At 38.1% G+C, this 24,149-nt stretch overlaps 1 protein-coding gene across 5 annotated transcripts in view; it reads left to right on the top strand.

Moving 5' to 3' along the window:
- Positions 1 to 24,149, top strand: part of PDE1A (phosphodiesterase 1A) — a 480,938-nt gene that overhangs the window by 327,388 nt on the left and 129,401 nt on the right. For all 5 annotated transcript variants that reach the window (XM_019523056.1, XM_019523052.1, XM_019523054.1 and 2 more), the window contains 5 exons: positions 6,027 to 6,140; positions 16,963 to 17,145; positions 18,152 to 18,218; positions 19,127 to 19,243; positions 20,792 to 20,932. In XM_019523056.1, the coding sequence (XP_019378601.1) occupies positions 6,027 to 6,140; positions 16,963 to 17,145; positions 18,152 to 18,218; positions 19,127 to 19,243; positions 20,792 to 20,932 (622 nt within the window). The remainder of the gene's footprint in view (positions 1 to 6,026; positions 6,141 to 16,962; positions 17,146 to 18,151; positions 18,219 to 19,126; positions 19,244 to 20,791; positions 20,933 to 24,149) is intronic.

The raw sequence follows: 24,149 nt of genomic DNA, 5'->3' as shown, positions 1-24,149 counted from the left end.
GAGGAGTGCTTTGCCTCTCGTTGGCCCATAGACTTCTTGAGTCAGGTAGAGGTCATCCGCGCATGTGTGGAAGGTTTGCGACCACTCGGATTTTGCTGAGTGATCCTCCCATGAGATGTTTGGGTAATTGAAGTCACCCATGACAACCATGGTGCTGGAGCGTGCAGCTTCAGCCAGTTCCCAGGTGAACTCCTGGTCAAGCTCAGGACTTTGGGTGGGAGGTCTGTAGTAGACTCCCACTGTTGTGTTCCCTGTGCCATGTTCCCCATGGATTTTAACCCAGAGGGTCTCCAGTCATCCACCCTGGTCGCCAATATCAGCTTGCAGGGATGCATAGCTTTCCTAAACATAGAGAGCTACACCGCCGCCCCTTTTATCTACATGATCCCTCCAGTACAGGGTACAGCCATCTATACCCATGGTACAGTCATGGGTGGAGTCCCACAAGGTATCTGTTATCCTTATGATGTCATAATTATTTGTGTTAAGCAGGAGGACGAGCTCCCAGGAGGACGAGCTCCTCCTGCTTATTCCCCAACCTCATGGCATTTGTGTACAGGCAGGCAAGTGTCCCTTTGGGGGCTCTTGCCTTGCCCACAGATTGTACCAGGGTTGGGGCAGGGGTGGGCTCCCTTAAGTGCCTAGGCCCGCTGGCTTTGCAAGGGTTGCTAAGCAGGCCAGCAGTGGTGGTAGTCCCCCTGTCCCCCAACAGGCTTAGTTTAAAGCCCGGTGGAGCAGGTCAGCCAGTCTGGCTGAGAAGAGCCTCCTCCCCAGTGGAGAGAGGTGGAGGCCATCTCTTCCCATGGGGTGGTGAGTGGGAGTCTTGTGTGAGGGGTGGGTTTACCCAATCCAGGACAGTGGTGATTCTTCCTTGAATTGGGTCCACTGCAAGCTGCTCAAAACCAGTTAGAGATAATCCTTTATGGAAGAGGATTATCTCTGAGCTGCCCATAGGGCCCTTAGCATGTGCTTTTCTGCCCTACTGTGTGGACACTCCTGGTTTAAGGGCACTTACATATTTAAACTAACATGTAACAACACCCTGAGTAGGAATCCTTTGTTTAGGATGGTATTTTTCAGGGAAAGCTGGGTGCCACATTGTGAAGGACATTTTGAAGAAGACTAAGTTGTGTTGTTTTATAGCAGTGGCTCTCAACCTTGGGTCATGACCCAAATTAGGATCATGGGGGGTCCGCCCCTTGCTCTCCCCCTCCTGCCTGTGGGCTCTCCTGGTGCACGGTCTGCGCGGCTCTCACCACCACTGCGATCCTGGCCCAGCCCGGGCTCTGCTGGCACCGCTGGGCATGAGTGAGTCAGTGGCAGGGGCAGGAGTCATGACCCAAATTTAGGGTTGCAGGAAAAAAAGGTTGGGAGCCGCTGTTTTAGAGTACTTTACTTCAGGATTCTTCTGGCCTGCAGGCTGTATTTTGCCCATCCCTGCACTAAAACCTGATTAGAAGGGTGATGTGTATATACACTAATCCCAGGATATTTTTGTTCCAGGCACAATTTATCCAGGGATAAATGCAATGTTTGTTCCTAGCTTTAGTCTAAGTAACAGGAACTGAAGTTGACTACCAGCCAAATGGTGAAACTGTTTATACATGAAGTGCTGCCAAATGCACAAAATAGAGTTGGGGGGTGGGGGGGAGAAAGAGGGAACATTATTTCTTTATAATGGTAATTTTTTACATTAAAAAGTAAATTTAGGTGCTATGTATAAAGAGAGTAAGAAATAATTTTTAGATGATATAGGGTTTTCATGTTCCTTTAGGTTCCTTAGAGTGGATAATAAATAACCTGTGACTATACCTGTACTGATAATATGTGGTCCCTGTTCTCATTAACATACAGCAGGGAGTTCTTTAAAACATTGAATAAATTTATACTGGTGAACTATAATTGCTCAAAGCTTTGCATAATGCAGTGCTATCTCAGTATAAAAAGCTACTCAGTCATTTTCTGAAGATCAGTAATATTCATTTAATTAAAGAGCTGTGTTTTTTGAATATTTTTCTTCTTTGCTTGAACAAATAAGCAAGTCAAATGGCAGGTGTATTATTTCAATACCCAGCAGTGCTATTTTGACTCTTCTCTTCCATCTCTGTGTGTACTTTCAGATTAATCCCTTGTATAAACAGGCACAATGCCATTGGCTTCTGAAGAACTGCATCTGCTTACAGTTGGGCAAAATTTTATCAGTAGTGTAGCCTGATTATTACTAGTTTATGGAAAATCCCTTCATAGCTGTGGAAATTAAAGAGGGCTTACTGCACATCTCTTCAGTTGAAGCAGTTATGACTTCATACCTTTGGAAATGCTTAATGGATTTCCTAGGGGTTTATTGCTTAAGATTTTTAACTTTTTCTACTTTAATTTAGAATCTGTTTTGGGATAAACCATTTTAAGCCACCCACTCAGCTCATGAAAATGCATCTATAGAAGAAAACAGATTTCAGTATTCCATCCAGCAATAGGTGTAAGGTAATTGTGCAGAAAAATGGATCTGGAATAATCTACTTAGGTGTCTGCAGACAAAGTGTAAACAGTTAAGCTGATCTGAGTATATTCGCTTGTAATATTAGTGAAGTCAGAGCAACTTTAATTTTTGGAGCATGTTACTGTAATGTACATACATAATGTATTTGCCATTCAGCCTGAATTTGATCTCACTTCGCAAATGTAAATCATTGTATTTACCCAAATCCAAGATGACTTCAAATTTAATATCCCCCCACCCCCATAATTAGATTCTGTACACGGAGAACTAGAAATTTGTTATAATTTTCATATGTGGCATCTAATTAGTGGAAGGTTCTCTTAAATTAGCTGTTCCACTCCCACTGCTGTGGCAGAAAAAGTAGCTGCAGGGGGCAAGAGGCCAGACCCCTGCCCCTTGCTCCCCTGCCCTTGTTCTCCCATGCCTATGTCTGTCCCACTGTTCCAGGCCTCTCTGCTGTCTGTCCCTTGCCAATGTGCACCCCTGCCACATGCCTCTCCATGCCTGTGCCTGCCCCTTGTCCCTTGCTTTGCATGCCTGTGACTGTCCCCCACTTCCTTCCTCCCCCACCCTCTGATTTCCCCCTGCAGCCTGTCCTCTGCCCTTTTCCCCCTACATCTGTGCCTACCCCCCACCCCTGCCCCCCATGCCTGTGCTTGATCCCTTCTGCCTGTCCCTCCATGCCTAACTGCCTTCCCCTGCATTCCCTGACCACTCCCGTCTCTTTATCTTCTGCTGCAGATCTGCTCTTCTGGGGCAGTCAGCAGCAACAGAGGCCCTGGTCTGGCCCCAGCCCAGCCCAGCCTAGGAGAAATGGTGGCAGATCCCAGATGGGCAGATCAGAACCAGAGATAGAGCAAAAGATATGGGGGGTATAAAGGGGGGCAAAACAAATTTCCAGAACAGCAGCGGCGGCATCGGCCAATCTCAGGGGGTGCATGTGCACCTGTGTGCACCCCGTATGCATTGCCAGTGCTCCCTGCTGCCCTTCTCCCGGGAACCCCACACCAGCTGTGTACTCTTGCCTGCCCATCAGCACCAGGGGGCACAACTCAACGCTGCTACCAGGCAGGCAGGGGGCACTTGGCCATGGTGGTGCTGAGCTCCCAAGTGGAGAGCATCTGGGCAGGGAGCCCTAAGTCTGCAGTAGGCAGCCAACATCTGCCCCTGCCCTGCACACAAATGGGGGGGGGGGGCACATGCCCCTCATACTCCCTTCAGGAGTGCATGCAGCAGCAGGAAGCCTCCCTCTCCCTTCCGCCCTCTGCCCCTTGGACAAGCCTGGTGGCTCTGTCCCACTCCCCGCCCTGGCTCCAGGCCCCATGCATTGCCTCAGCTGGGCAGTGCCCCCAGTACCAACCTCTGCTCCACTCCCTCCCTCACCAAGGAGGTCTCTATCTGCTCTCTGTACAATCTTACCTGCAGGGAGTTGCTCTCTATGCTGCCTGGCCACATGCATGTGTGCGGGCATGCACATGGCAACCCCTGCATCCCGCTCCCAGCAGCCACAAGCAGCCCCCTGCAGGCTGGAATGCTGCTGGCCTGCAAGGGGAATCTCACCATTTTCCGATCCCTGCACAATACTGTGAATCCAGGACAAATGTTGTCCCGGTCATGCAGCCTGGGCCTGGGACTTGAGGTTTCCATTCCAGGACTATCCTGCCCAATTAGGTGGTCACCCTACCAAAGCCAGAGCTGAATCATCACCTGCCTAGGCCAGTACTTGAATCCAAAATGTGGCTTTTTTCCCCCAAGGCTGCTTAGGAGAATAAAACCTTATCTTGGATTCAAATAAATAATGGTAGCTACTTTCCAGAAAACTGTAGTTATAAAACTGATTCAGTGATTCAGAACTGTTATGTCACAAATTTAAAAAATTCAAGCAAGTGCAGATTGAAGTCAGTCAGTTTACCTATGATAGACTATGTGGCTAAGAAACTGGCAGCCCCTGAATGTAATTCTCACATTACCTCAGAATCTGTATGAGCCAGTTACCAAAAACTCGCTTATAAACTCGCTGAAAAAAGCCACAAGAGGATGTGTGGCTAATTGCAAAACTTCCACTGACTGCAGACAAGAAAGATCACTCCTTTAAAACATTGCTTTCTATAAAAACTTCTGAAGGTCTGCTTTCCTTCCAGGAGACCTGGAAATAACTACTCATGTAAGAAAAATATAGAGTCAAAACACCTCGTCTGCAGTTGTTCATATTTTTGAAAAATTATGAAAGTTCTGTTTCAGGTAGCATTTTCATCTTAAATACATAGATTTTAATCAAGTGTGATCAAACACTGAATGTTTGTCTAAAAAAACCAGATATTGGATTCTCATTATTTTAAATGAATTAGATTCTTTCTGCATGTCTTGTGTGCAGACTAATGGGACAAGAAACCAAACTGCTTTTTCCACAAAAAGAAGAGTAAATATAGAATTATTTATGGAAGGAAAGTTAAATAAAAATGATTCTCAATAGAAATCCTCTTCTGCTCAAAGCTCGCACTATTTCATAAGCATGAAAAACCTAGTTAATAATGATTTTACTACAATTATATTAAAATAATAAACTGGCATATTTAATTTAAAGCACATGTGTTTTTCTTCTGTGATAACATCCTGCAGTTCATTTCAGCACTGAGACAGAGAATGTAATTTCAGTGACTAAAGAAGAAAAATACATTTTCCTTAAGAATCCTGTTAGTCAGAGTTTTGTGAAGTCACTAGTGCTGCTATTCCAGTGAACGTTCTGAAGAGTTCTTCCCTTCAGAAAGGGCAGATGTGTTCTGAGGATCTAATAGCACCATATTATAAGCTGACTGCCACCAAAACTTGTTTAATGCCTTTCCCTGCAGGTTAGAAAACCTCCTTTGGGTGCATCCATGCATATAATAATACATGGGGATCTTTTTGAAAACAAAACCAAAAAAAAACCACACAAAGGAAATTTTTCCAATTTTTTAATGCACCATCTTTCATCTGGCAAAAATAATGAATTCTGGGAGTAGCAGAGCTCAACCTTTACTTATGTTAATAATAAAAACAAACAAACTGAGGTAAATATGTGTACTGGAGGCTTAAAAAGGTAAATGTAGGAAAATGAAGGCTAATAGGTATGGAGCTAACATTTTTCTGTACCTTTGTTGATGGATGAAGATTTGTTGAAGATAGAAATAAAGAATATTAGAGCTAAAATAATTTTCTGCAAATACAGTACCACTAAAATTAGAGTTGCAATATCTGAAGGAACAAACATTATTTTGAAAAATGGTGTTGGTAATTATTGAGTCCCTTGCTTTTTTACTGAATCTTACACCTACTATATTGTTTTACATTACAGGTTCATCAAATTGTAAAACTTCATTACTGGTTACTGGTTTTTTTTGCACTAAAAATAGATACAAATTAATAGAAACGGGCAGTAATATCATTTTAAATAATTTCCAGTAGAATACATAGGCACTAAAATAGTTGTTAGATTTCTATGGAATCTAGGCAATACAATAATGTTTTCATTTTATTTTTTTAACAGATTAAGATGCTTGGTAAAGCAGCTGGAGAAAGGTGACGTTAATGTGGTAGATTTGAAAAAGAATATTGAATATGCAGCATCTGTGCTGGAAGCCGTTTATATTGATGAAACCAGGTAAGTCATTAAAAACAGTGCCTTATACCATGTTGGTGGGAAAGCGGGAGTGGTCTTCTGTTGTATCATTGATCCTTGCACATAATTCTTACTGATGTCATTTGAAGATCATCAAAAGCTTTACAGCTAGTGTATGACTCTTAGTTCTTAAGATCAAAAGTATTTAACATTCCAGAAGTCAAGTTTCCCTCCTGGGCAGAGCATGCTGAACTCCCACGTACTTTGAAGGCTCAACGGGTGAAGCACAATCCAATTCAATGAGACTTGTATTAATAGGTATATGAGATTGATAATCTTTGCTGTCCTCAAAATTATTTTTATTATGAAAGGTACTGTTGAAGAAAATGGGACTTGTTCTGAAATGAAGAGCTTTTAAAAATAAGAAGGGGTATCTGAGTTAGGCCCTGTATAAATAATTTTATGAAAAGCTACAATTTTTATTTTACTATACTTTTACAAGCACAAAAATGATGGCTGTTACTGGCATTATGACTTGAAGTTATTTTTAAATAGGCTGACTTTAATCAGATGGTAAATTCTACATAGTCCTGTGTTTGATTTCTTGAAATAATTCTAAGATTTTCATATTAATTGTGAAGTTAATGTACTAATTCTAAGATAATTTTCTGGTGATTTTTTAACTCTTATATTTCACTAAATTGACCTTTTTAAGTTTTCTCTTGAACTGAATGTGCTTTTATGACTGTTTGCTAAAGCCTCTCTATTTTGATATGCAGCATGTGCCAGGTTGCAATTCCTTATTAAATCTAAGAACATCTGACTTTTTTAATAATCATTTTGAGGACCTAAACTTCTTGTTCTCTTTTTAAAAAAATCTTATGTTTTATACAGTACATATAAAAACTCAGTTTAATAGAGGGTTGGTTAAATGCATTGAGATTACTACTGAAAGACATTCAGATGCTGCAGTGATCAATGGGGTATAAAAACCAAGAGCATAGAATAGAATAGAATAGAATAGAATAGAATAGATTCTCCACTTAGAAAGATGGATTCAAATATTCATGTAATAATTCTATTCCATTGCCTTTCAGATGTAACCTTCATGTACAAACTATTCTGTATCTCACATGCGGAAATCCTACTGTGCCTGGGAAACCAGTCCTATCCCAATCAGAAAAATGAGGAAATCAAAGCAAGATAAAATTCCTTTTAGTTGGAATTTATGCACAATTCATAGCTACTGGTATTGTTTTTAACAGACTTACTTATGCATGCTCTTGGGACTGCAGCATGTCGAGACGGCTCAGAGCAGCCCCAGCTAGCAGGAGGCCCTAAGGATCAGTCTGCCAGTCTGGGCTGCTCCAACTTGGCTCAACGTTCTGCGGAGGGGCACAAGAGTGCTCTAGTGTGGGGCTAGCCAGCAGGCAGCCCCTGTAGTAAAGCACCTTTGTGGCCCAGGTGTCCCTGTCAGCGTCTACATGTGTGTTGTGGTGCACTAAATAATGCTGTCATAGGATAGTACTTGTGTTGACAAGTACTAACCTATGGCAGCATTTATTAGTTTACTGCAGCCTAACAGGGCCACCCACGTAGATGCTGAGACTTTACTGTGGAGCTAATTAGGTAACTCCACAGTAAAGGTCTCATGTAGATGCCCTATGGAATCCTAATTAACTACAGCTAAATCAAGATAAACCCGGTTTCAAATTCAATTAAATGTTTACTTTAATTTAATGAAATCAGTTTAAAACCACATCTTTTGTTAAACTGCCAATACTAAGTTATATAGATATATTCTCAGAAAAAAATTGCTGCATATGTCCTTATGCCCATTCCCAACATGAGCTGCTGCAGTATTTCTAATGTCAGACCCACTCTCAACTATAAACATTTCTTTGCTTATGACTGCCTGCAGGACTCACTTCTCTAGGCAGCTTATGAAAGGCTTGGTCATACCTGAACCATTTTACAATATTTTTCTATGGAAACAGTCCATAGAAACTCCTATGCTTATGTAATTGATTTAAGTATATTGTTTCCATTAGCAATAGTAAGAGATGCATTACATAGACTTCTGCATGTATAGCTACTGGCAAGGGCTTAAAGCACCAGTGATGAGGGAAATGTACTCCTTCCAAATGTACACCTCCCAAACACTGTCGCTGGGTGGATGTGCTGTTCCTCACCCAGTTCTGGGTTTAATCACTCTTGCACATGAGGGACTGTAAGGAAATGAAAAGTGCCAATATATTGAAGGATCTGAGGCTTTTGAGTTGTGTGTGGGAGGATATAACAGAAGACAGCTAAATAAACATTATGAGAAACAGGTTGAGTTTCATATGAAGTTAATATATCACAAATCATATTCCATAGTTGTAATAGGTGTATTAAATTTAGTGAGCAAAGTCATTATGGCAATTGCTATCCTGGGGCCAACAGGCCAATTAATGGCAGTCAAAAACAAACATACATAATTTCACTTCAGGTTATTTCCTTAGAAGACTCATTTTATGACCTCATAACCAAGACTACTAAAATATTTTCAAGAATAATTAAATATTTGAAGAAAACTTCATTTTCTTTGATCTGATATAAATCAACATTATTTATTTATATGTTATTTAAATTAGTTTTCTGTAAATCAATCTAATTTTTGAAAGCATTAAATCAGGAGAAACCCAAACGACTTCTCTTTCTCCATTTTCTTTTTAACTTTACTGAGCATTTTTATTCTCAAATACAACTTCAAAATGAGTACTGGACTCAATTCAGAAACCTACCAGCTTCTGGCATCGCTTTCTGTAGAAATACATGCCATACTGTAAAGTGACCCTGCCAGGTTTATATACAATCTGTGGATCTATGTATATGCCTACAAATACACCCTTACGTATATATTTTTGTATTTATGTATTAATATGTATTCACACAAACATATAAAACAACTTTCTTTACCATTTAAATATACATTTACTTTCATAATGTCTGCTGTTTGCTTTAACATTTACATGTTATACACCATAATTTTCAGTTTGACTTATAGTTTCATTTTCATTTTCCATTTTTTATGGGCAGCTCTGGAGCTGTGGAGAGTGCCTGAGCTTTCCCAGTTCCAGGGCTGTGAGAGGAAGGTGGGCAACTTGGGCAAGCATTCATTAAGTCAGGTTAATCCATTTTAAGTCAGGTTAAGCCATTCTGAACTAAAGCTGGCTCTCATTTAGGCATGCCAGTTGTAGGCAAACTGAGTCCTGCAAATGCTTGCACAGTTAGGGCAATCTAAACGTAATGCTTGTATGCATGCAAAGCTAACTGCATTTTAACAGCCTCAGCCCTGTACTCTAGTACAAATCTTCATGAGAAAATTTAGAAACAATCCATAGACAAGCTCTCTTCCACTTTTGAGGAACAAATCTTGCATTTGGCAGGAATTATGAAATTATTACATCCCATGGAAATAATGTAGGGGAAAGTTAATTTTGTGGCCAAAGAAGAAAGTAATTACTTTGTGCCACAGATGACTTCTAACAGTGGAAATTTGGAATTGAATTAAATGTATCTGGAAGTTAAAAAGCAGTTGTATCTTAGAGCATTATTATCTTGGAGTATCAAAGAAGAGATTAAACCCTTCTGACTCTGAACATACATTCCTTCATACAACAATAGGTATACTGATGACAGCAAGATATTCATTAATTTAAAAACTATTGTGTTGGATTTTTTAACTGGTTTATTTTTACTGTGCATCTCTTGATCAGAAAGTACCTTTACAAACTCACTCTCCAACTCCAGCTATACAACGTGCAAATTTAAACTAACTTCCTCCATAGGATTTTGTTTATAAAGAGAGAAATGTGTTTTGCTTTGATCTTGCAAGGCATAACGTGTAGGTTGATTGTTGCTGATGCACTGAGCATATCTAATATCAGTAAGTGTCTGCGCAGGCCAATACTCCTCCCAAGTACTACACATTGCAGGATCATGGCCAAAATAAATTGTCTGCTTTTAGGGTTCCTCACTCCAGATTTCTCAGCCCACACACAAGATCCTCTGTTTGAAAAGCCACTTTTACTGCTCATGTTCAAGTGAGGTATACTGCTGCCTGCCACATCAGCCAGCAAAGAATATCTAATCCTGTAAGCAGAATCAGCACCTGCTAAAAGGTGGAAGTGTTTTGTATAACCACTGCCATCTTCTTACATTGTAATTGAAGGAGCTATCCACATTTGTGTACTATTACTTCATTTGAGTCAAAGGAAAAGAAATACATCTACACTGAAAAGCTGTGTGTAGAACTAGACTGTACACAGAATTAGAACAACCAGAACATCATGTGTTTCTGTACAGAATGCAGAATTCATACTGAAATCAAGCTTTAAAATGAAGCTATTACAATGCAAAAGATGCATCTTAGATTCTCTTGTTCTGCTGTGTTGCTCTACCGTTTCATATAATCTGAGGTTGTGGTAGAAAAAAAATCTTTCTTTTAAGATTTGACTATATTTTTTGAGAAAAATGCTAACAGCTTTATTTATGAAGTGCTGGAACTGGTCTCCTTAGAAACTAGGCTGGCAGTTGGGAAAGCCTCCCAGAGCTATATGAAATTATGTTTTCTTTTGGGCAGCAATTGTAAATGTCTCATTAAAAAAAATAGCTGAAGCCTTCAATCTTCAAAAGATGCTCCTGTCGGTTCTTGAGTGGGTGAGAAATCAGAAAGCAAAAAGAAATCAAAATGTTTCAGGGACATGTCTACTATAGGAAAGGTGGTTCACTGGAGACTTAACAGTCTCTGACCCTATTTTAATTATCCCTTGTCATTCTAATAGCAAACTGATAATGGATAAGCAAAATAATACTAAGAAATATTTTTCTTTAAAGTCCTCCCCTTGCAATTTAACTTTTTAATATTGGTGAGTCTTGCTCTAGGAACACAAGACCTCAAGGTCATCCCATCAAATTCCCAGTTCAAGGCAGGAACATCCTTGTCTAAACCATCCCCTACAAATGTTGTCTAACCTGCTCTTCAAAACTTCTAATGAAGGACATTCCAAAAAGTCTCTAGATAATTTATTCAATTGTTTAATCACACTCATAATTGGAGAGTCCTTCCTAATATCCAACTTAAATTTTCCTTGTTGCAGTTTAAGCCCATGACACTTTGTGGACACAGATTAAGATTAAGTGAATATTCTTTTTATGAAGATCCTTTTCTATTTTAAGGCTGTAATCAAATCCCCTTTTAGTTATTTCTTCTCCAGGTAAATGATTCTAGTTCTTCTAATCTTTCTTTGTATGTCTTTTTTTAAGAGCTCTAATAATTTTTTGGATTATTAAAAGATTTTGCAAAATATTTTTCTTTTAAAAGGAAGTGTAAGTGTCAGTAATTGAAAAGCTGAAGTTCATTGTCTGCTGAGTCAAGTTCACTGTTTATAGAGTCAAGAATGCTTTGGCAGTACTAGTATTTTGGACTGTTACTTTAACAGATCTTGTATAATGACCTCGGTCAGCCTAATGATGCAAGAAGAAATGTCAGATTGATAAATATGTAACTTTATTTTGAATTGTTGTGTAGTGTCCTTTTAGAGGTTGCAGCTTCTTAAAGCCATTTACCTCAGAAGAGGCTATGATTCAGTAGAGTATACATTTTGTGTCCAACTAGTAATTGCTTTGAGTGTTTGAGTTCTTTTTATGAAAGTTATTAATTTTTTTTAAGCTAAAATAACTGATTATTGCTCAGTGTTGTTATAAAATATGACATCACTATTTGCTTTAGAAGCCTGGAAACAATGATGAATAATTCAGCAATATAGTAAATAATTTTCAAGATTTTTCCTTCTGAGAAGTTCTGTCTAAAATGATTAATAAGCATAATCCTGAAGAAATGAAAAGCAATAATGTTGTTTTTTGAAACCACCATAATGACAAGTACCTTAGATTTTGAATATGCTGTCCTTTTTTTGTAATCGAATGCACTAAGCACCACCATTTTAAACTATAAATTATGAAAAATATCCCAATCATCCATTATTTTTCAGATCAGGAAATAAAGAGAAATGAGAGTTTGAGATGTGATTACATATGCACATTACTCAGACAGTCATGTGCATTACTTCATTTTTTCCCAACAGCTGGCAAGTAAAGTCTTTGTACCATTTTATGTAATCCTACATTATGTATATGCCATTTATTTTACAGGAAAAAAACAGATATTTTTCAGTATTCTTAGAAACTTTGGGTCACATTTTGGCTCCCGCAGGGGCTGTTTTCATTATTATGACATTGCAAATTCTGATCAGTCTGATTTTCACAGCCAATTGAGGATTTCACCAGTTCAAGAAAGTTAGCAAGGTCTGTGTTTATCTCAAAGATGGGTTTGGATGAGCTGTCAAATCCAACTCTCCAAAATAGAACAAATCTGTTGGTCAAACAGATCTACACTTTTGAACAGAAAAGTAATACAAAGAAAGAACATACATCAAACAATCACCTTTTTTCACTAATTTCTTGTGCAACAATATACAGAATTACACATTTCATATGCCACTAGTATCCTGCCATCACTCTTGTTAGCTGCATCCTCTCTCCCATCCTTCCCCCTTCTACATAAATCTTTTCTTTCTGACAGTCCACTCGTAGAATCTGATAAAGTGGTTGTTGCCTGTGAAACCTTATGCCTCTCAACCAATAACATGAGGACAGCTCTTCTGAGAATGCTCCTTGATAACTCTGGAGGTCCATATGGAGGTGAATTCCTCCCTAATAAATTTATAAATCTGTTACTTAAGTGAGTATCTATGAAAGATGTATATCAGCTATTGTACTATTTGTTCCAGCTTCAGTGGAAGGTAAAAGAGTGGTTCAGTTATTTTAATGGACATTACATTGGGTCCCACAGGAACTAAGTACATCTGTCTAAGTTAATTTAGTGAGATAAGTATTGGGCAAGTACCATTCACGAAAGGTCATAGATTATTGTTAAAAGTGTGAATTGATCATTGAGACTAATAACATTGCCTTCTCATGGGTTCTGCATTCTGTGTATAAAAAGCCCCTTTCTTTTATAAATAGTTTCTAGGAATTGATGACCAGCTTAATCAGCTGAGTAAGTTCTATGAAAAACTAATTTGCTCCACTCTGCACATACCCCTACAGTGCTGTTATTACTGCACCGTCATTTAATACTTCCTTCCTTTAATACTGCCCATACTGCGCCATGGCAGCGGGGCATGGTTATTTTTAGTCATTACATCACTGTAGCAATGCGCTACACTGAGGGAGTGCATTGCTACGGCAATATAGTGGCAGTGTCACGGTTTTTGCTCATGGATGCTATGTCACTGTAGCGTATTGACAGACATACAGACACACCCTGTATTCTTTAAAAGCCAGAAACTATATATTTATTGATTCGAACTTACAAGATCTGTGCAGGTCCCATGAGTGATCGTCATTTTTCCCCCCTCCTCCCTACCAGTAGATAATTCTAAGTGGTTTAAACTTGGATTCATTTTCTTACATCTCTTCCATGGTACATTTGATATATTCCTAATGGAGAAGAAATGACTACTGACTATTTAAATGTGAAGAACGGTACTTGGTAAAAGTCATTTGACTATGACAACTAGATAAGCTGTTAGTTATTCTGACTGCCTAATAATAAATAGTTTTCCTTTTCCAATAAATTTAAAGACCTTGGTCGTGATCTACACATGATCTTATACAAGATTCCCACTTCAATCAATTAGCGTTCATAGAATAAATAGAATTAAATAAAAAATGTTAATACATCTACATACATTATATAATAGGCAAATATTTAATACTATTATGTGTGTGCAATGCAAAAGAATTTCATGAGAATGCCATGAGAATCTGACTTATTTTGCAATAAATAATTGTAATGGTATGTTAGCAGGTTTTCTGCATTTTTAAAAAAGGTTGGTTTTGAGGGAGAATAAAATGTTAGCTGCCTAGGCCTATTCAATTAAAATGCTTTCAACAACACTTAAAAACTTTGCATCCTGCCTGCAGTGAGCAAACCTGGAAGGTTTCATCTCCAGATTAGATTATTTTTATCGTTCTGTTCTTCATTGTTCCCCTCTTGTTGATATTTTCTTTGACAGTACGCACTATTGTATCTAATAATAGTATATGGATTAGATATTGTTTTTCTAATGGATACTTCTTCAAGCCTAGTTGAAATGCTTTTCAACCCCACAATACACATTATCTTGCATGTCTGTATGAAGTTACTGTTCTTAATCTTGTCTCAGGTAATGAGGCTCCACCTGAGTAGCATGAGATGGATTAGTTATAGGGACAATTTAACTGATGATAAGCACAGTTTACAAGCCAGTGCAGATGAGGACAAATTGAGTTTTGTCACTTCAGAAACAAGGCTTAAATCCTACAAGGAGATCAGACTGCCTAGCATCCTCTTTCTTCCTGTTAGTGTTTTACAATTGCTGAATCCTGTACTGAACACAGTTTGAGTACTTATGTAGGCCCCATTTGCCGTAATAGCTAAGTGTGACATTGCCTACTTTCATTGTGTTTGCAATACATGAATGTCAATTCTGAGTCTCAGAGCCATGTGATGTAGGGAAGTACGAATATCTTCACTTTACAGATGACAAACTCAGCATAGAATTACTGTGACTTGCCCAGCAACACACAGTCTAAGACAGAGGAGGAATTTCAACCTATATCTAATGGTAGGCTAGTGCCCTAACCACTGAACCATCCTTATTATGGGTCTAACACTTGCAATTAAATCATGCCTCACTTTAATTCTGCTGCACCTGTTACAATCATAGTCTGGTATATTTTCTTCATTTGGAAAAAGCCAGTATGTAAAATATAACCGTAAAATTTGCAGGCGGAGCGGAAAGAGGAAGGTAATATGAGTGACAAAGCTTTCCAACTATTCCACTGCCAACAATAGCATTGATAAACAGACATCTGGGCAGGAGTAATTTCCAGTGGAAAAATCAATAACCTTAGTGTTTATTTTCTAATTTTTAAGTTGTAAGGAAAATGGAAGTTGTATTAGATTTATATCATATCGGGAATACAGAGCATTCAAGTAAAAATGTGTGAAACTTCTGGATTTTCAAAGGTGCTTTCCAATAGGCATGGTTAACTGTTGTAGTTTAGAGTTTTTATAGACGGTGATTACATTACAATATCCAGGGATTGCATCAGAGTGACATCATAATGTATCTGCTCTAAGGCTTGCACTGTTGCTATCCCTATGTTCAGAGCAACAGTAGTAATAGTAAGAATGACACGCACTTAGGAAGAGGGGTGGTGCAACTTAATGTACTTAATGTAGGGATTTGCTAAAGTAGATAGGGGACAAAACAGATGCAAAATGACCCAGCATAAAAAAGACAAGACTGGTGTCAAAACAAACAGCAGCTCAGCAAAATCAAAAACTGATGCTCATAGGGTCAAAAGAAGAATTTCTACTACAGTGCTGTAAGTACTATATTAATACTTCTGTTGCTGCATATTTCTCTTCAATTGGTGTTTATCTCATTCTGTTATCTTTATATTTAATGCATTTTAGTTGTCTATGATATAGTTTGATATTTTTATTATTATAAGTTGTGCTATTTTACAAGCTTATAATATTTTTACAACAATGAGGCTCAGGGGGTAGGGGGAAGCCCGGATGCAGGGGAGGGGATTCTTACGTTTCAGTCTTCCACGTCCCTCCTGGCCTAAAGTGTAACTGCTCTAAACATGAGCTAGCACTAACACCAATCTGCATTGTGTGGCCCACAGTGTAAGATGCCACAAGGCCCTAATTGAGATAATGCACTACACTCTGGTATCCTGGACAAAAGAACGATGCCAGTTTACATAGGTTCAGGATTAGACCTACAGGACAATATCTATATTACAGCACTTTCTTTCCTGGTTATATAACCAAGAATAAGAACCATTTAAACAGTCTGTCATGTTCAGTACCATTCATGTACTTGTCATAAGAAAGACTGGGTCTCAGGAGCATTCCTGGAAGATAGCATGAAGCAGTCAGAGAGAAACTAAACAGAACAAAACAGAAAGAGCTTTCTCTTATTCACTGTTTTTCTCTTCCTGTGTTCTTTCTTCATAAAGTAACTTCTATTAACATCCATTACAGGCAGAACAGCCCCCCTACCTCTGCAAGTTAATTGTAAAAGGGACCAGAGAAAATTAAATTTGTAAAGACAGCCTTAATTCATGCTCTAGCTGTTGGTCCAAGACTGGGATTATATCATTTCCCCTTTTTGCCAAACATTCCCTCACCCTAATCTGGAAGTTCACTTGAAACAATTTAAAATCTTTATATTTACTACTTGCTATTATTATAATCAGTTTCTTATTTCTTAATTCCCTTTCAAGAGTAAAATCAAATGCCCTATTAACACACAGAGTCAGAGAGAATGGGTTTATATCTGTGAGGTACATGGTAGAAAGACATGTAATCAGTCCTCCAATCTGGGTAAAAGGCAGCCCTGAGCCTCTTTTAATGCTACTTCAACATAGTTTGTGCTGAAATTCCTTGTACAGAAGGAATGAAGAAGAAATGAAACCAAGGCATCAAACCAAGATTTCCACAATTCTTTTTAAACTTTATCTACTTGTCACAGTCTGGGTATTAGTATCCCTATTTTACAGATGTGTACATAGAAACACAGAATGCCACGTTCAAAATGTGTGTTTATGACAAAATATGCACCTAAGCATCTATTACTTTCTAAAGTGTAATTGTCAGGTCTGTGGCAGAACTGTTAAATCTGTGTTTTGGTAGCTGTTTTTTTGCTTTAGTTTGCCTCTTCCTCAATTATTTCTATTTTGTTGGTTTTTGAAGGAGGCTTTTGGATACGGAAGATGAACTCTCTGACATCCAGTCAGATTCAGTCCCACTGGAAGTACGGGACTGGCTGGCTTCTACCTTCACGAGGAAAATGGGGATGATGAAGAGGAGACCTGAAGAAAAACCAAAATTCAGAAGTATTGTGCATGCTGTACAAGCTGGGATTTTTGTGGAAAGGTGAACATTATGATAACAAATAGTGAATGTAACACAGTGACAGTATGTGAGTTGAAGAGAATGCAACAGGGGATACAACCTTAGATTTAAGCCTGGTATAAATCTTTGCAGAAGTTCAGATCTGTATGTGAACTTCAGCCTGGTCTATTCTTCTGGGGCATATCTGCAAGCTACAGCACTTTATAGAGATTCCCAAGCTAACTTTGAATGAGCTAATTCTGGTACTAGAAGCAGGACAGTTGCATGAGTGTGGTGCACTACACAGACTAATACACCCTGTTTCAATTTCAATTACCCCAAAAGGAGTCTCAGTGCTGTGTGCCTACACTTCTTTCAGTAATCCAGCTACCTTACTGGCTATGTTAAGTACTTTTGGACAGTATAGCAATGTGCTGTGTACATCTAGCCTACAATGCTCTTTTTAGAAATCAGAATAAATCCCTAGATGCCAATTCTCTTAAGCTTTGAGAAGTAGTTCTGAACCCAAACACTGTGATTTGAACTCAGGTACAATAAGATATTCCAAAGACTCCACAATGAAAGCAGTAGCACTGGATCAATTAAATTAGTTGTAGTAGATGCTCATATTGAAACAAACTAAATTGCATTTTCTTATACAAGCTAAGAATACTCACATACCCTACCTATAGGTTTCACATATTTAATTAGGAAGTAAACAAAGGAATCTTTTGTTGTAATACTTGTAGCAATATTATATTACATCACATTAAGCCAAAACTGATACAACAATTGCATAAAAAAGCAATGTTGATTGTCCTAGCAATGTATTACTAGACCAGAAAATAACATGGAATTATAGGGTCTTCTTCCATGCTCATGAAATTATTTGAAAGGTTCCCATTAATTGAAATAATCTTTGGGACCAGGCCCTTAATTCACCAAATCTCAGAAATTTGGAAAAAGGAGTTGGAAAATAAAAGGGATCTAATAATGTTTTTTTAGTTAGCATGCTGAATATTACTAAGTATTTGATTTGCTCTTTTAGGATGTATCGAAGGACCTCTAACATGGTTGGTTTGGCTTACCCAGCAGATGTGATACTAACATTTAAGGTGAAACAAGTTTAATTACTGTATAATTTGAACATGTATGCCTTTGTGCTTAGGGATTAGGGTATTTATTACATGGAACCATAGGAATGAATACACACATCAGCAAGAAAAGCCATATTTAAACATTCACAAATAGCATATAACTCCATTTACTATTTTTTCTGTTTAGCTATTGTGATTTAATTTAGATGTTGTTAGAGCAATATAACAATGAAATAGAAAAATATTTCTATCAGCTTCCCCTGGTAATACAAATCAGTATCTCAGAAAATAGTATGTTTTTCCTTTTTTGGGAAATAAAAAAGAAATGTTACCCTGGAATGGATAACAGAAGCAACAGCTCAAGGGACAGTGATTTATAGTACAGAGTATTTGCTGTGGATATTTTTTAAGCATCATTGCACTTCACTCAAATAACAATTCCCAGCATTTGTGAAAATGCAAAAATACAAAAGATCACTGAAAGTGGCAAAAAAGTTGTACATAACCTGTTTCCCTAATAGTCAAATGTTGCTATTGTGTTTATCGTGTTTTCTATTATTATTTATGTAGCCAATGGAAAGGATTCCTGTGTTTCCAGGTAGCCCACTGAATTTTCTAGATAAGTCATATTAGTAAATTCAGTCAGTTTATATTAGTCAATTTATATTAGTAAATTCAGCCTAACTGAAAGATTAGAGCCTTCGAGTGTAATTGTACAAAACAATAACAGATCTGGATCCATGTAATGATCCTAATAATTTTCTTAATTATGTTCATATTTAATATTAGAAGAGTCATTAACATAAGTAACAATAAATGAAACCTTTGACTATGGGGAATTATATATTGCTTTAAACATTTCCAGTGATTATCTGGGAACTTTTGCAGGCATGTGAAAATCTTCTTTTCTTTTTCTCCATCTACAGGAAGTTGATAAATGGTCATTTGATGTGTTTGCCCTAAATGAAGCGAGTGGAGAGCACAGTCTGAAATTTATGATGTATGAGCTGTTTACTCGATATGACCTTATGAGCCGTTTCAAGGTCAGAAGCTTCAAATAAAACTCAAATATAAATTAAGAATGACAAGTCCAAGCAATGAAAAATCAGGATATATTTGAAATTATATTTCATTGTACAAATGAAGTACAGCATAGCAAAACTTAAGGGACATTACAAACAGGAAATCCTGTTATATAAGTGTAATAATAATAATAAAGTTACACCAAATGTCACTTTACCTATACAAATATTGCCTTATTGTTGACTGAGTCTGAAAGCATAGAAGATTCAGGCCTATTCAGTTTTTGGAGGAGAGGTGTCTACTGAAATGCTAAGTGTTATAGTCATATGTAGGTGACTAAAGTTTATACCGTTTTCTGAGTTACTGCTGAATCAATATTCTAAGGTTAAAGTAAAAAGTTCTTTGGTTTCAGAGGTACCCTCTTCCCACTCAGAAATGAAACAATCATCTCAAGCATTTTTTCAATAATATATATGTGTGTTGCCATATAATTCTTCACTTCCTGTCCTTAACAGTTTTGATGGTATATTGTTAAATACCTGGCACATCCAACTCCAAAGGAAGCTGCATTTCAGTATTATCTGAAATGCAAGGCTCATATAATATTTGTCCATTATATATTTGACACTATAATATTTGTAAAGCACTTTGGTGTACTATCAAATTACATAGGCATGTACTATCAAAGTATACAATATCTTATTATTTATTATCATTCTCGTACTGTACAAGAATTTCACTATCATTATGGAAACCAGTTTTCAGTTTCTCATTCAAAACAGTATGAATATTGTCCCTAGGGAAATGCATTACTTAACTATATTGAAAAAATACCAGGCCAGATTCTATCTGTAATTCATAGCAATGAGTGTGAGGAGTAAGGGTCTTGCACTGCTCCTTGAGACTATAAACTAAAGGTACTATATATAGATATAGATATATAACTATATATCTATATGTAGAGACATATAAATATATATTCTCTCTCTCTCTCTCTACACACACACGCACACACACACACTATACATATATATCTATATATAGTGTATATATCCTGGATATTTATATTTTTATATATGTCCTATGTGTGTGTGTGTATATATATATATCCAGAGAACACCCTTGGTGTGTGTCAGTTTATAACTCTAACCTGGGTTAGATGTGCATCATTACATCTGACATCAGGTCTGGAAATAAAAATCAATCCTCTTGTAGACTCCTGTGTATCATACTACCTTCAATATGATTAATCAATTGTGGGCATATCCACTATTTTTCCCTTCCTTTCCCACTTCCCATTTCCTATTCTCCCTTACATGCTTGTCCCATTTTACATGTAGTGGAGGCAAAGTGTTGATACCACTAGGAGGAACAGAAGGAGTAAGTCACTTCCTGGAATGGAGAGGGGACTACACTCCAGTCCTTTAATCATCATCTTTCATCACCTTAGTATTTGTGAACTGAAACCTAAGAGTTATGCAATGTATTAACTTGTGTTTTATTTATTGCACATATGACTTTGTAGCTACTGAGAAAGAAACATGATTTTTTTTTCTTATTTCACACAGATCCCTGTCCCCAGTCTCATTTCATTTGCAGAAGCTCTGGAGGTTGGCTACAGCAAGTACAAAAATCCTTACCATAATTTGATCCATGCAGCTGATGTTACTCAAACTGTGCATTACATAATGCTTCATACTGGTATCATGGTAAGAAATAACACAAAATTCAGCCACAATCAAACTCACTACTGTATAGTTATAAACACCCGTTTATGCAGACCTGCTGGTCCTGATTGGTATACATAATTTTCAAGGAGGATTTATGTGGAAGTGGGCCCACATCAGTTTCAGATTCTGGCTTTCTCTGTAATAGTTCCACTAGACTTACACATATTATTACATCCAAACTGGGGGACAAATCCAACTGAGAATTTACTTCAATTTCAGGATTTGGTGTTTGGTTAATTCTTCACATAGGTTTGAACTGCAGACACTGATACAAACCTAGATTTGGATTTGGTGTGTAAATCCCACATCTCATCTGATGGGATTATTTTCTAAGGAAACAATAGTATAAATTGGAAGTAAATACTATGCTTTTGGAGAAAATGGGCTATTAATCTTCCTTCCATTTTAGGATTCAGCATAATAAAGCTGGTTGTAATATTCAGTATGCAGCAGATGACTCTTACTGAGCTAAGTTTTAAGCAAAAAGAATTGAGAGTCTTATCTTAGTATTTCCTTGGCTTCAGCAGCCTCTGAAAGAGAACAGAGCATCACAGAGACCTAGGGGGGATTCACTTGCATGAAAGGGCAGGTGGTGTTTCCTTCACTACCTTTGGGGTTTCAACAATTGGAGCAGCTTAATTGTACTGAGGACTTGACCAGTGAGTTAGTATACGAAATTAGTCCATCCCTTGGAAGCACTAGGCATGCTGTGTCCTCCTCTTCAGCCAACTCATGCCTATTTGGAGTGCTGCACTTGGGAGGTTATGGGGCTTGCAGCAGAAAAATTACAGTTGTTTTGCACCATTGCAGCGTACCACCACTTTGAAGAGCGAAACAGATATGAGCAAGCATCTTCATTCTAAATGCTTATAGTACTGAGTTTTGCCTAATCCGGGTGCTAACAATCTCTGCATTACCAGTATGTTAGTCCTGACTCCATTCAGGGGACATATTTTGTCTCTGTCAGTCATCTAGCACTATGAAAGAAAGAGACTTGGGGGTCATCATTGACCACAAGATGAACATGAGCCTTCAGTGTGATGCTGCGGCTAGTAAAGCGACCAAAACGCTGGCTTGCATCCATAGATGCTTCTCAAGTAAATCCTGGGACACCATTCTCCCCTCGTACTCGGCCTTGGTGAGGCCACAGCTGGAGTACTGCATCCAGTTTTGGGCCCCACAATTCAAAAAGGATGTGGAGAAGCTTGAGAGAGTCCAGAGAAGAGCCATGCGCGTGATCAGAGGTCAGGAAAACAGACTTTACGACGACAGGCTGAGGGCCATGGGGCAGGCTCAGGGGTGATCTGATGGCCACCTATGAGTTTATCGGGGTGACCACCAGTACCTGGAGGAACGTTTGTTCACCAGAGCACCCCAAGGGATGACAAAGTTGAACGGTTATAAATTACTGCAAGACCGTTTCAGGCTGGACATAAGGAAGAATTTCTTTACTTTCCGAGCCTCCAAGGTCTGGAACAGCCTGCCATCAGACGTGGTTCAAGCACCTACATTGAACACCTTCAAGAGCAAATTGGATGCTTATTTTGCTGGGATCCTATGATCCCAGCTGACTTCCTACCTTTTGGGTGGGGGCTGGACTCGATGATCTTCCGAGGTTCCTTCCAGCCCTAATGTTTATGAAATCTGTGAAATCTTTCGGGAAGGAAAGAAAGAGGAGGAAAAAATAAATGATAAAAATAAATAGATGATTTATGTTTTTTAAGCCACAAGCATATAAAATCATCCCATAAAACTGGTGTTTATTTTTAAGTTTAAAGTTGACTTTAGGGGTTAGGCCCTGATAGACACCTTGTGGAACACACACAGTCACTGGAGTAAAGTTGTATAATGGTGCGTGGTCGTTCCCCACTGACTTTATGAGACCTTTGTCATTGACTTTTATCATTAAGTTCAAAGACACTTTACAACTGGGTCCTAGGGTTCCAGATGATCTCTTATTTCCTTTTCAGCAAAATGTATCACATTTCAGGTGTTTATTTATAAAACAGTTAATTTTTATGCTTAGTGGTGTTTAGTAAGTGGCTTCATATTCTGCTGTCCATCTAAAACAAAATTCCCACCCGTATGATTAGGAATTTTGCTTGATCAGTAATTTTAGGAGGAAGTCTGAGTGCTTATTTACTATACATGTGTGAAAAAAACTAACAAACTCTTGCTAAGATAGCCCCAAACCAAAGTTTTCCTAATAGAAATTTGAATCAGGCCTACAAAATTCAGTGATTTACACAGAGCATATCTCTGAACATGAGCAGAAAAAAGTATTCATTATATCATCTGAATTTTGGTATTGATGATTCACACTTGAAATTGGAAACATAAAGGTATTTCTTGTACTAGGTAACGTCACTAAAATTTGTGCAGCCTAAACAATGCAATTTTGTAAAATTAGGCCATTTGAAATATTTGAATTATATTGTATGGTTCCTGGAAAATATCACTTTTAGTGGGACAGCAACTAGCCAAGTGTGTCTTCAAAGTGATACAGACTGCTAAGCAAAAGAAAGAATCTCTGATGATCATCCGTACTTGAAAAACACCCTAACTATATCACTGGCCTGTGGTGTATCAATAGCTATAGAACAAATCTCAGTCCTTGGAGTTTGATAATGCAATGCAAAAAACCCTATATTTGTCTCCTATTGTTTTGCTGCTTAATTAGCTTGCAGCCTTGTATCAGCTCAGTGACAGTGATGTGCTACTCTGCTCAGAGGCTAATTGCTTTCAGAACACGTATCCCTTGTAATATCTTTTTTGACACTGTCACTCTCTTTGACATGTCTGGAATATTTCATTTGTTGTAGTTCTGTAACAAGTGCCCCCAGTAGTCTGATAGGTTCAAACTTGTCATTTGTAGTTTCTCTACATTTTCTCTATAGCTTATGGAACTGAAAACTCCAAACCTTACAAACACTGAGTAGTTCTTTCACTTTTTATTTCCCTAGGCCAAGGATTAAAGCAAAGACAGAATAAAATTAGGTTTTAAAAACCTCCCCCAGGTTTTTAAAAACTTCCCCAAGTCAAGTCTGTGATATTGAATAAGTACAATTTGTACCCATCCTTTTTAGACACATGGAGAACTGCTATTTTGGACAGTTTAGATTAGATGGTCAGAGCTCTCATTCCTCAACTTCTGTATTTGAGTGGAACCCCTCCCCCCCCCTTTCTCTTCCCCCCT

Source organism: Gavialis gangeticus, unplaced genomic scaffold, assembly GCF_001723915.1.
Source record: "Gavialis gangeticus isolate Ggan-Ray unplaced genomic scaffold, GavGan_comp1, whole genome shotgun sequence".
Lineage (NCBI taxonomy): Eukaryota > Metazoa > Chordata > Crocodylia > Gavialidae > Gavialis > Gavialis gangeticus.
The sequence above is the reverse complement of the archived record's forward strand: the minus strand, read 5'-3'. Positions and strand labels throughout refer to the sequence as shown.